The sequence below is a fragment of the Rhincodon typus genome, chromosome 31 (genome assembly GCF_021869965.1).
Source record: "Rhincodon typus isolate 14 chromosome 31, sRhiTyp1.1, whole genome shotgun sequence".
Lineage (NCBI taxonomy): Eukaryota > Metazoa > Chordata > Chondrichthyes > Orectolobiformes > Rhincodontidae > Rhincodon > Rhincodon typus.
Genome location: NC_063362.1, coordinates 4,628,336 through 4,640,333, shown reverse-complemented (window position 1 = coordinate 4,640,333; position 11,998 = coordinate 4,628,336). Strand labels below are relative to the sequence as shown.

Here is an 11,998-nt window from a genome sequence, read left to right as displayed (position 1 = left end):
ACTTTACAAGAGAAAATAAGGGTAATTGCAAAATAAGTCTGCTTTAGGGTCAGGATGTTAGACTAGCCAAAGAGGTTTTCTTAATGTGCACCTTAGTTGCACAGTTAACAATAAGAACCTGTCATTTTTAAACATTCACAATTAAATATCACAGTCATTTGGTAGTACAGAACTTGCTGGAAAAGAAACATGAATTTTCAGCAAAATGCCTTTCTTTCAGCAATTTTAAGTAGTCACCCATGCAAACTGTTGTGAGATTGTCAAAAGTTACTTAGGAAAGTCTTGTTCCATTTATTTCCATAGATATAAGATCAAAATATACAGTTTTGGTTTGTATGTTACTGATAACGATGTGGGTGTCACTATCAAAACAATGTTGAGTAAAATTGATAGAATTGAAGGCTGACAAATCACCAGTACCTGATAATCTACATTCCAGAGTAGAATCATAGAGTTATAGAGATGTACAGCACGAAAACAGACCCTTTGGTCCAACTCGTCCACGCCGACTAGATATCCTAAAGTAATCTAGTCCCATTTGCCAGCATTTGGCCCATATCCCTCTAAACTCTTTTTATTCATTTACCCATCCAGATGCCTTTTAAATGTTGTCATTTTACCAGTCTCCACCACTTCCTGTGGCAGCTCATTCCATACGTGCACCACCCTCTGTGTGAAAAAGTTGCCCCCTAGGTCCCTTTTGAATCTTTCCCCCTCACCTTAAACCTATGCTGTCTAAATTTGGATTTCCCCACCCTGGGGAAAAGATCTTGTCTATTTACTGTATCCATGCCCCTCATGATTTTATAAACCTCTATAAGGTCACCCCTCAGCCTCTGATGCTCAAGGGAAGATAGCCCCAGCCTATTCACCCTCTCCCTATAGTTCAAACCCTCCAAATATGACAACATCCTTGAAAATCTTTTCTGAACCCTTTCAAGTTTCACAATGTCCTTCATATTAGCAGGGAGACCAGAATACTTAAAGTAGTAGCCCTAGAAATAGCGGATGCATTGGTGGTCGTCTTCTGAACTTCTGTAGACTGGGGAACAGTTTCTACGTTTTGGAGGGTAGATAATGTAACCTCACTATTTAAAAATGGACGTAGAGACAACACACAGAATTATAGATCAGTGAGTTTGACATAGTGTCCAGGGATATGCTGGCTAGGTGGGTAAACATTTCAAGATTGAGATGAAGAGTAAGTTCTTCACCCAGAGAGTGATGAACATGTGGAATATCACAAAAAGTTGAGGCAGAGATCAACCAGTAGATTCATGATTCCAATGACTGATACTCGGTTTATTTAATAAACTGCATTTAAATTTCACAGATGCTGTGACCTATGAGCTAATTTTCTCAGATCATTAGTGTAGATTCAGGATTGTTGTCCAGCAATATAACCATTATGCTACCAGATTTTTAATGATTTGTGTGATATTTCCTTGTTTGTTTCTGTATGGTCAGATAATTGTACATCTACTGTGCAGAATTAGGTACACCCCTAGCACATAAAATACACCACAGAGTTTCACAGATCTGTAGTTGTACTTTTGCCACCAATTTATTGACAGCCACAGAGAATATTCCATGTGTTGTTATCTTAATACACAATTTCTAGAAGGAAAGGCTTTTCAAATATGGTATATTTACTAACTTCAGGATGTATCAAAGTATTTCATAAACAGTTATTTTATGAAGCAAAGTCATGCATAGGAAAATGAAGCAGCTAATTGATGAACAGCAAGTACTTGCAAACTTTAATAGAGCTAATGAACAGCTAGATTTGTTTTTGTGATATTGGATGACCATGAGACTTAGGAACTGAAGTAGGACATTGAACCTTTTTGATCCTACTCCTCTGTTCAATAAGACAATAGCTGAACTGACTGTGCTCTCAACTCCACTTGCCAGACTACCCATCCCCTACCATAACCCTTAACCCCTTGTCCATCAAAAATCTATCTAGCACGATCTTGAATAAATTCAAAGAGGAATAAATAAACAACTGTCAGCCAGGATCTCAGAAGAGCCTTCACTGATGATTAATCTGGCATGTGCTCTGTTGCCCAAGACAGAAGTTATTAGAATGAACTAGCTTTTTGAATTTTTGCTTTTTAGCTATTTCCCTGAAAGTGCTTGTTTCTGCTGTAGCAAATGTTCATATGCAGCATGTTGAAGGCTTCTGTTTTGAGCTGCTCAGTGATCATCCTCAGTGTCTAAGACTGAACAACAAATTTTAGCAAGTTATTAAATTGTAAACATTTTCTGCCTGAGTTTCCTGGCTGATGACTTGTCCCTGGAATTGGAGTGATTTTATTTTAAAACTACCCTCGGGATAGTGAAGGTATTTAAAATACCACAACACAAGGTCTAGTTGAAATCAGCATAGACGAGAAAATAAATGTGGGGCTTTCTGATCTGGGTGGGTCAACTGCACCATTTGACAATCTGAACCTTTAGCTTTTGAAATGAGTAAATGCAATCGAGTAATGAATTGAAACAAGAGAATGGATTGTTTTTCAAATGACACCAAGAATGGAAAATGATGCATTAAAATTATATTTTTAAAAAATTACTTTTTATGTAAATACAGATTTGATTCCATGAATCTGGTTATCATTTGTGTGAAATAAAAGCTCGGTGTTGTATGTCTTTGGAACTGTGTTTTTTTTTCCCTTTCACCATATGAACTCTGTTTCCTGATGTAAGGTCTAAGGAAACACTACGTTCAGTCACCTCCTGCCTACTTTCTGTTTCAGTCAGTCAGCATTCCTGCTCATTACATCAGCATCTGAAACTCTGCCTTGCTACTTAACTCACCATTTAAAGATTCCCCAAAGCTTATAGGCATTCAGGCCTAAAGGGCTGAGTGGCCTACTTTACTCCATTTTTCTTGCTACGTCTTTGATCAGTTGTGTCCCATAATGTTTCTAAAATATCGAACATGGACAATAATACATTTTCAAACAGCAATTAAATTTAGGGTTTGGACAAAAATGTTATGCTGGCCCACTTGGTTGGATGAGGCTATTGCGTGAGGCAATGCCTTAAGTGGATTTGTAAATACAAACTGGAATAACTCCTCAGAGACTGGTATCCCGTTACCAAATCACCCTTTTATTTATGGAGGGTCCTCGATACTGATCCAGCTCCCTCAGAGCCAGCTCTCAGAGTGAACAGAGCCTCTGACAGTCCTGTTATATTTGTCAGCCAGGGCTCCCTGATTAGACCAGATTTATAGCCTCAATTGGGGAGCTCATGTTCTATGGGGTCCACCTGGATGACCTTGTTACAATCACTATACAACAAGGATTTTGAATTCAATATGTTAATTTAATATTTAAAAGAATCTAGTCAATATTGGTACAGTAACACAATTAATTTGTTTCATAAAGAACAGGCTCTACAGTAGGAAACTGACTGGATTAGATTGGCCACTAGTTTACTCTCCACTGAATCTAATCTGGAATGATTTCTTCATTGCTAAGCATTGAGCACAGCTGCTGCAATAGAACCAGGAGGAACATTACATTCGTTACTAACTATGTTGTAGAGAACAGAATGCCTTTTCTCTATTCTGTGCAACATAGCTTGCTAATGATGTTTGCATCACATCTTAAATCTTCTCATGAACAGCAGAAGTTATTTTCTTGTCTATTCAAATCTGAAATTGTAGATTAAAAACTGAAAGTGGAATAGGAGGCAATATATATTTTGTTGTTGCTCATCCAAACTCAGAGCAATATTCTGATCATGTCAGGGTATTGGTGATCAGTTAGCTCAGTTTGCTGATTTGCTGATGCAGAATAATGCCAACATTGTGGGTTCAGTTCCCACACTGGCTGAGGTTGCCATGAAGGATTTGTATCCTCAACCTCTCCCCTTACTGAGGGATGGTGACCTTCAGGTTAAACTGCCACCAGTTGTCTTTCTCTCGTGAGCGAGCAACCCTATTTTGTGGCCTCTTTATTTCTTCTTGTGTTGTATACAGTACACTTTATATTCTGACCATATTCTTCAACGTAAGTGAGCCAAGAGATAGTTGTAATCACAAAAACATGCAGTCTTCTGGCCCTCTGCCTTGTTCCTGATCTTTTGTTCCTTTGGTTCTACAGCAACTGTTGGACAATGTTATTTTGGAGTAAAAATGGAAAAATAAAGATTCTTACAAGAAAAAGTCTTCTAATGCCAACACACGTGCAAATTTCCTTAGAAGCTGCATCTGGAATGTTTTAATGCCGCAGGCAGTGCTCTGTCCTACTGTTTGCATAAACGACCACTTTCCTACAAGAGAATGAGGCTTTGAATGTCAGGCTGTTTAACCCTGGGAGCTTCATACTCAAACCTGATTCTGTACTTAGTTCAAAACATTTCACCGGACAAGAAAACTGTAAGAGATTTTCTCCCCTCCTTACTACATCAGTGGTGAGACCAATGTAGAATTTCAACCACACCAGCTGACTTCAGAAACCGCTGACATTGGAAACCTAATCTGGAATTTGTTCCTCAGTGTATTCATACAGTAATGATGCTATCCACTGTACGCTAGGAGAAACGTCTGGGGTTTACAACCTTTTAAATTCCTCCTTGCGGTTTTTTAAGCCCATTCCTTGTCTGTCCAGGACATCTCCTGCTCTGAGAGGATGAGTAGATGGACTGGTTCAAGACATCTCCCAATTCTATTTTTGGGTTGACAGAAGAAGGCATAGGAGAAAAGATTGGCTGCATTTCCTTTGTATCTTTTCTGGAAATTACCTAGCTACAGTTCAGTGCCTGCTCACAAGAAACTGGCTGAGATGGAAAGCAAGAGAGGTTTCTTAAAAGAAAATGTGTAATGTCATTGCGCGTTGTTGAACTGCACGAAACAAAGTAACATTGAACATGAATCTTGAAAGCTACTTGAATGACTAATGGAACAAAAGTACGAGGAGTCAAAATAGATCACAGTGATGGTAATGTTGATTCATAACAATTGAACCAGAAAGGAAAAAAGACTGCATTTGAATAGCATCTTTCATGATCTCAATACACCCCAAAGCAACTGAGTTAATTTTAATTTGTTTTTACAATAGTGTAGGAAACATGGTCGGCCAATTTGTACTATGGAATGTGTTGAACAAGCAGGGATGTTTATTGAGGGATAAATATTGGTCAGGAGAAAGGGGAGGAGAACTCTGCTCTTCTCTTAAATGTTATTTCCACCTCTGAGGGCAGGTTTAACACATTGGTTTAATGTCTGTTCTGAAACCAGACAAGTTTATAGACTAAATCAATTAAAACCTACCAAAAAATGGCTAAAGTATGCACCCCATTTGGCAATTCATCAACACACATGAATACGGTTAAATGGATGCCCAAGCAATGTGCAGTGAATGGTGGGCAGATATCATTATATCAGCTTGTTGCAATAAATTTGAAAACCTGAAGTAAAAACGAGAAGAAGAATTGATTTTCAGTACAGTATATAGATTAAAATGACAAATCCTTGACCAGTGTTTTAAGAAGAAATTTCCAGGAAACAACTTACCTCAGAACTCTCTAAGGTGCTGACGATCAGCTGTTATGATTAATTCTAGTCAGCCCATGGGTTTTGATAACGCTTGTACTGCATTAGATGGTCTATCTAACATCTAGCTCCACTTTGAAACAGCTAAGAATATATTTTTGCTGATATGGTTAGAATGTTTCTAGATTGGAAACTATAAAACTTCTTAATGAGTAATTGTACTTCAATTTTAACCATCCATATTACAGACCTTTCAGACACTTTCATAATAAATTTACAAAACTTATAGCGGCAATATTATTAGTCAGTTATGTTCTTTGTAAATTAGCATTTTTCCATTTACGATAACACAAACCCGTCGCTCTTTATATACACCGAGATTCCAGGCCTTTATTGGGTTAATGATGCACTTGACTATTAGGCTTTAATTGTATCATTAATTTTGTGCGTCAGAGAGTTGGTTCTGCTGTGCTATAAAAGAACTGGAAAAGCATCCAGTAAAAAAAGGATTGAGGTGTTCACGACACATTGAGCATTTTATTCGGGAGAGCTTGGAGCTTCAGTATGAAGTGGCAAATGACAGTGTGCCTGATGTCCCTGCTGCTTCTTCTAAGTGTTGAGGCAGCAGACCCACTGGAGGAACGAATGAAACTCCAGGTAAATAGGGTGAGTAAAAGGTAATTACGGAATTTGCAAATGTGGCAGGTAGGGGACCAGGCAGAATCAATAATTGTAACAAGCAAAATAGAAAACAGAAGTGTGATGGAAGTGAAAAAAAAGACAGAAGGAAATCCCACTGGAGAGAAGAACAGAACTTTTTTATTTAAAGCAGGTATTGCGGAAGAGAATTGGCAGTGAATTAAACAGTAATACTGCTGATGCTGGATATCTGAAATATAAACAGAAACTGTTGGGGAAGAAACTTGGCACTGTGGAGAGAGAGGAAAATAGAGTAAATGTTTCACGTTTTAGTTCAGATTTCCAGCACCTGCAGTATTCTGTTTTTTTAACAGAAAGGAGAGAATTGAAGTAATAGTTTTGGGGAAATTGTAGAGAGAAATGACAGAAGGTGGGATTGTTCTCTAGAACACTGAGAAAGCGGAGGGAAAATTTAATAGAGCTGTTAAAATCTTGAAGAGGGAATAAGTGCAAGTGGTTTCCACTGATAGCAGACCGGTAGCCAGAGGTCACAATTTTAAGTTGGTTTAGAGAGAGAATTTTTTTTTTGCACAGTGCATTGTTATAATCTGGAATATGGTGCCTAAAAGTTGAGGGAATGAGATTCAGCAGTAACTTTTAGAAGGAAATTTGATATATAAAGGATGGTAAATTGCACGGCTGTGGGGAAGAAACAGGGAAATGGGACTAACTGGCCAGCTATTCCACAAGGACTAGTACAGGGATGATTGAATGAATGGTGTTGTTCTTTTCTGTAGGATTCTATGAAAGCCAACATTGGCATCAAGAGATATTGAGTACATTAGTTATCTCTCAGGACTGGTATTATATAGGTCTGAGTTAATAAACCAGAGAATTTGAGTTCAAAGACCACTTATTTGAGAACTTGAAATTGGTTTGAAAACAAAATGCAGAAACACAAAGCTGGTTCCAGCAAAAGTAAGCGTGAAGCTGTCAGACCGTAATAAATCCCCAACTGGTTCACAAATTTCCTTTAAGGAAAGAAGTTGATCTGATACATGGCCCACAGCTGCTCCAGAGCCAATCTGGATGGCTATTAACTGCCTTGTGAAGTGGTCCAGTAAATCACTCAAATGTACGGGGAGCTGAACAAAAATATAGGCATCTGTTGACATTGAAAACCTACTCAAGATTAGAAAATCCAGTGCGGCTGTGCTTTTGAAAGACTTGTTGATTATACTTAACTAGATAGTGGAACATTATTGAAAAGACCAGTAAACCTTAACAACTGAGGGATTTTTGATTTTGCACAAATACTTCGGCAGGACAGGAGGATCAGGGTTTAAGGAAGTGTTCATTGGCAAAGAGCAGTGAGGAGTTTTATTTATTCATTTTGTGGGATGTAGGCATTACTGCCTGGGCCAGCATTTCTTGCCCATCCCTAGTTGCCCTTAAGAAGGTGGTGGTGAGCTACCTTTTTGAACCGCTGCAGTCCTCCTGCTGTGGGTTGACGCACAATTATGTTAGGGAGGGAATTCCAGGATTTTGACCCAGCAACAGTGAAAGAACGGTGATTTATTTCTAAGTCAGGATAGTTAATGGCTTGGAGGAGAACTTGTGGGTGATGGTGTTCCCATGTATCAGCTGCCCTTGTCCTTCTAGGTGGAAGTGTTTGTGAGTTTGGAAGGAGCTACGTGAGGATCTTTGATTTTCTGCAGTGCATCTTGTAGATAGTACACACTGCTGCAACTGCAGTAAACTGCAATAAAGCAGGTCGATGGTGGGGAAGGTGCTGCTATAAACTATGAAAAGCATTCAGGACAACTGAGCACAATTTGAGTAAGCAAATGATGCTTGCATCAATGGACAAATGGCTTGTGTTGTATAAAGATAAACAAAAGTTTTTTTCTCTCTCTCGGTTTGTCCACAAGGAAGTTACAAAAAGCAGGAAGTATCTGATGTTAAAACTGCTGTCTGGGCTGTTGGATCCTGATGATAATCTCTTGGAAAATGACTTCACGTCTTTGAGCCCAGGAGAGGAAGAGAGTTTGCTTGAAGAGAGGTCGGTTAACGCTGGCATCCCTCGTAGACCGCAGAAGGCACCGTGTAAATTGTTCTTCTGGAAAACATTCTCGCACTGTTAATTATTGATGGATTTCTAAACCAGTAGAACTGTATTTAAACAAAATGGCTTCTGAAGAAGGGTCTAGGCCCAAAATGTCAGCCTTCCTGCTTCTCTCATGCTGCTTGGCCTGCTGTGTTCATCCAGCTCTACACCTTGTTATCTCTGTTTTCCTGTAAAGGCTTAACTTTAAAATGATCAAAAACTTGCATGCAATTCTGTTCTTTTTCGATATCAATATTTACAACATGTGCCTGCAATGAATTTAAGCGGAGAGCGACCTGTGAAACCCCCTGTCAAATCATGTTTTCGCAAATCAAACCCAGGTTAAACTTTCTAAGTTTTTGTGTTAAGGAAGGTTATTCTTTGGCATGTGATTCCGGGCACTTTCCTGCCGTTTTTCCCCCTCTATTCCCCACCCTAGCATTATTATTTCTTCATCTCCCTGATTTCCCTGTCCCCAAAAGGGTAGTCCTGGATCCAGTTTCCCTCCCTCCCTGATTCAAACCCCATACTGATAGTTTCAGAGAAGGACCTGGACGTAGAGATTCTCTGTCTCACACACACAGTCTCTCAAGTCTGTCAAACTGAGGAGACAGTGTCATTTGGATTTGATTGTGATACATGAATGTATAGAACATACAGTCTATCTGCATTGAATGTATATACTTACCAAGCAGTGTGATGCCAACAATAAAAGTATACATTCACACCTGTGTATTAAGCATTGTTATTCTTTTCTATCTCAAACAAAAAGGTAAACAAAAACACTCTGCTCCTTCTGTCTTCCTTGTGTTGAATTTGCAGCACCAACAGAACCGGTCTTTAACCCTTTTATTTATTGATACCAATGTTTCAGCTCTCACCGTCAATTACTCACAACCGTTACAGTTTTGCTATCCTAGGGGTGAGGTTGCACAAGCCAGGTGTGTGTGCTCATTGGGCTGTGTGGATTCCGGGGTGATCTGATTTTGCTGATTACAGGGTCCGATAGAATGCACACTGTCTGAAATTAACTTTCGAGCCAATCTGTTCAGGGTTGACGCCACAAAGAGCTAATCCACACAAAGGTCAATGAGAGGCAATTTAAAATCCCCCCTCACTCCCCTACTTTCTGACCCTCCTCCGCCCACAACACAAAAAAAATTACAAAAAGAAGTGGAAGGGTGATCTAATCTTTAAAACGGTCAGTGGTTTTGATGGAATGAATACACAGATTAAAAATAATCTTAAAAATATCTTAAAACTAAACAACTTCTTTTCAGAATATGCCGAAGAATCGAGCAAGTACTGTTTGTAGTGTTAAACAGTCATTACTTGCAGAGCAACAGTATTCAAACTAGGATACAAACTGGAAATTCATGATGAGCTGATACTAGAGATCTTCAAGATTGATTTTGTTTTGACCTGCTGGTTGTCATTTCTGCTGCTGTGAGATAGTTAAGTGTTTGTCCTTGCAAATCATCTCCCTGTCTTTTGGAAGTAAGGACAGGGGCTCCTGGCAATATGTCGATTACTTGCAATTTTTAAAACTATCACTGGTTCTGATGGAGTGAACACAGAGATGGTGTTTTCACTGGGAAGGGCCATCAGTAGAAGCTGACCATCTCAGGGAGTCACCAAGAAATCCATCAGGAAATTCAGAATACCGAGAGAATCGGATGAGATTGTGAAATGATTATCACAGGGAGGACCTGAAGTTCATCCTATAGATGTAATTAAGATGAAACTGGAGAACTGGATGAGGGAGAAGGGAATAAAGTGTTACGATGCTAAATGTACATGAGAAAAGATGGAAGAAGCCTCCAAAGGAGCATAAACACTAGACTCTTGCTGTATAACTCGTGACACAACATTAGCCTCAAAGCTGTTTGTGTGACACCTGCCATAAATGCAGCTTTCTAATAAATCATGTGACTCAAGCAAACTGGATAAGGTAAAGTTGCCACAGTCTTATTAGATCATAGGCCTGCCGTCTCATTAGAGAGAGTAACAGAGGACTGGTGGTGATTTAACCTGAGGGTCACCATACCTCAAGCAAGGGGAAAGAGAGGCCATCATGATAACCTCAGCTGGTGTAGGCATGTAGGCATCACTCTGCTTTGGACACCAATTGAGCTAACCGACCACTAAACAAACTGCTTGGGTGAAAGTACGAAAGTGTTTACTAAGTTAAGATTTATGACTCAGAGAGAGAAAAATGGAGAGGCCAGAAGCAGGATTAGGTCAGAAGATCCAAACAGCAGATGTGCTATTTAGCAACCTGAGTGCAATCAACCTAACCAAAAATGTTCTGAGTCTTCTTGAGTTTAGTGAGTAATGCCAGTGAGTTAACCTATGGATTGTCTGTGTGTCTCGAGAAGAGACAGAAAGAATCACATCTGGTGAATGTGCAGGAAGTTGCTGACAGGAAATGCTTGTGACAAAAACAGAAGTAGCTGGGAAAACTCAGCAGGTCTGGCAGCATCTGTGAAGAAAAATCAAAATGTTTCGAGTCTGGTGACCCTTCCTCAGAATGTTCTGAGGAAGGGTCACTGGACCCGAAACTTTAACTAATTTTTCTTGACAGATGCTGCCAGACCTGCTGAGTTTTCCCAGCAACTTGTGCTCTTGTTCCTGATTTACAGCATCCAGTGTTGTTTCCATTTTTATTTGGACAGACAAAGGAGTGGATAATGATCTGCCGGGGAGTGTGAATGGCTGTGAATGGAAACTGTTAGTAGCTAACAATAGGTAGTGTGTAATAGCAGACTATGTGATAACAAGGCCTGGAGTGTGGGGTTAGGGCACTGGAGAGTTCAGGTCCTAAAATTATTGAACTTGATATTGGCTCCAGATGGCTGCAAGGTTCCCAAGTGGAAAATGAGGTGTTCTTGCAGTTTGTGCTGAGCTTTGCTGGAACACTGCAGCAAGCCTGAGACAGAGATGTTGGTCAGGAAACAGGGTGGTGTGTAGCAGGCATCTGGAAGCTCAGGGTCTTTTTTATGGGCGGAATGTAGACATTCTGTGAGGCGGTCACCCAGTCTACGTTTTGTTTCCCCAATGTAGCGGAGACCACATTGTGAGCAGCAAATGCAGTAGACTAGATTGTATGAAGTACAGGTAAAGTGCTGCTACACCTGGAAGGTACGTTTGGGCCCTTGGATGCTGAGCAAAGAGGAGGTAAATGGGCAGGTGTTACACCTTCAGCGGTGGAAGGGGAAGGTGCTGTAGGGCTGTGGGGGGTGTTTGTTGGAACTGAAGGAAGAGCAGACCAGGGTACCCTTGACGGAATGGTCCTTGTGGAAGACAGACAAGGGAGGGGAGGGGAATATGTGTCTTGTGGTGGCATCTTGCTGGAGGTGGTGGAAATGCCGGCTAACGATCTCCTGGATGTGGATGCTGGTGGGATGGTAGGTAAGGACAAAGGGAACCCTATCTCTGTTGCAGGAGAGAAAAGAGGGGGTGAGGGCACAAGTGCGGGAAATGGGTCAGATCCAGTTGAGGGCCCTGTCAACAATGGTACTGAGGAATCCTTGGTTGAGGAAGAAGGTAGACATTTCGGAGGCTTCCTAATCAAAGTTGGCCTCATCAGAATATATACGACAGAGATGGAGGAACTGGGAGAATGAAATGAAATCTTTACAGGAAACAGGGTGCGAGGATGTATAGTGCAGATAGATGTGGGAGTCGGTGGGTTTATGCTTGTGACTTCATCAGTTGAGTAAGAAATTAAGGAATGACGATAG

The 11,998-nt window shown here is 40.2% G+C and overlaps 1 protein-coding gene across 1 annotated transcript; it reads left to right on the top strand.

Moving 5' to 3' along the window:
- Nucleotides 1–5,818: 5,818 nt before the first annotated feature.
- On the top strand, nt 5,819–8,292 carry LOC109936801 (somatostatin-2-like). The gene is made up of 2 exons (XM_020535399.2): nt 5,819–6,175; nt 8,080–8,292. The coding sequence occupies exons 1-2, from the start codon at nt 6,074–6,076 to the stop codon at nt 8,290–8,292; spliced, it is 315 nt and encodes a 104-aa protein (XP_020390988.2). The 5' UTR covers nt 5,819–6,073.
- Nucleotides 8,293–11,998: the final 3,706 nt, after the last annotated feature.

What these genes read in the sequence shown, in the direction of transcription:
- LOC109936801 (XM_020535399.2), top strand. Translation starts at nt 6,074, where the DNA reads ATGAAGTGGCAAATGACAGTGTGCCTGATGTCCCTGCTGCTTCTTCTA. An exon ending in TGAAACTCCAGGTAAATAGG is followed by an intron (nt 6,176 to 8,079) that starts GTGAGTAAAAGG and finishes TTTGTCCACAAG; the next exon opens with GAAGTTACAAAAAGCAGGAA.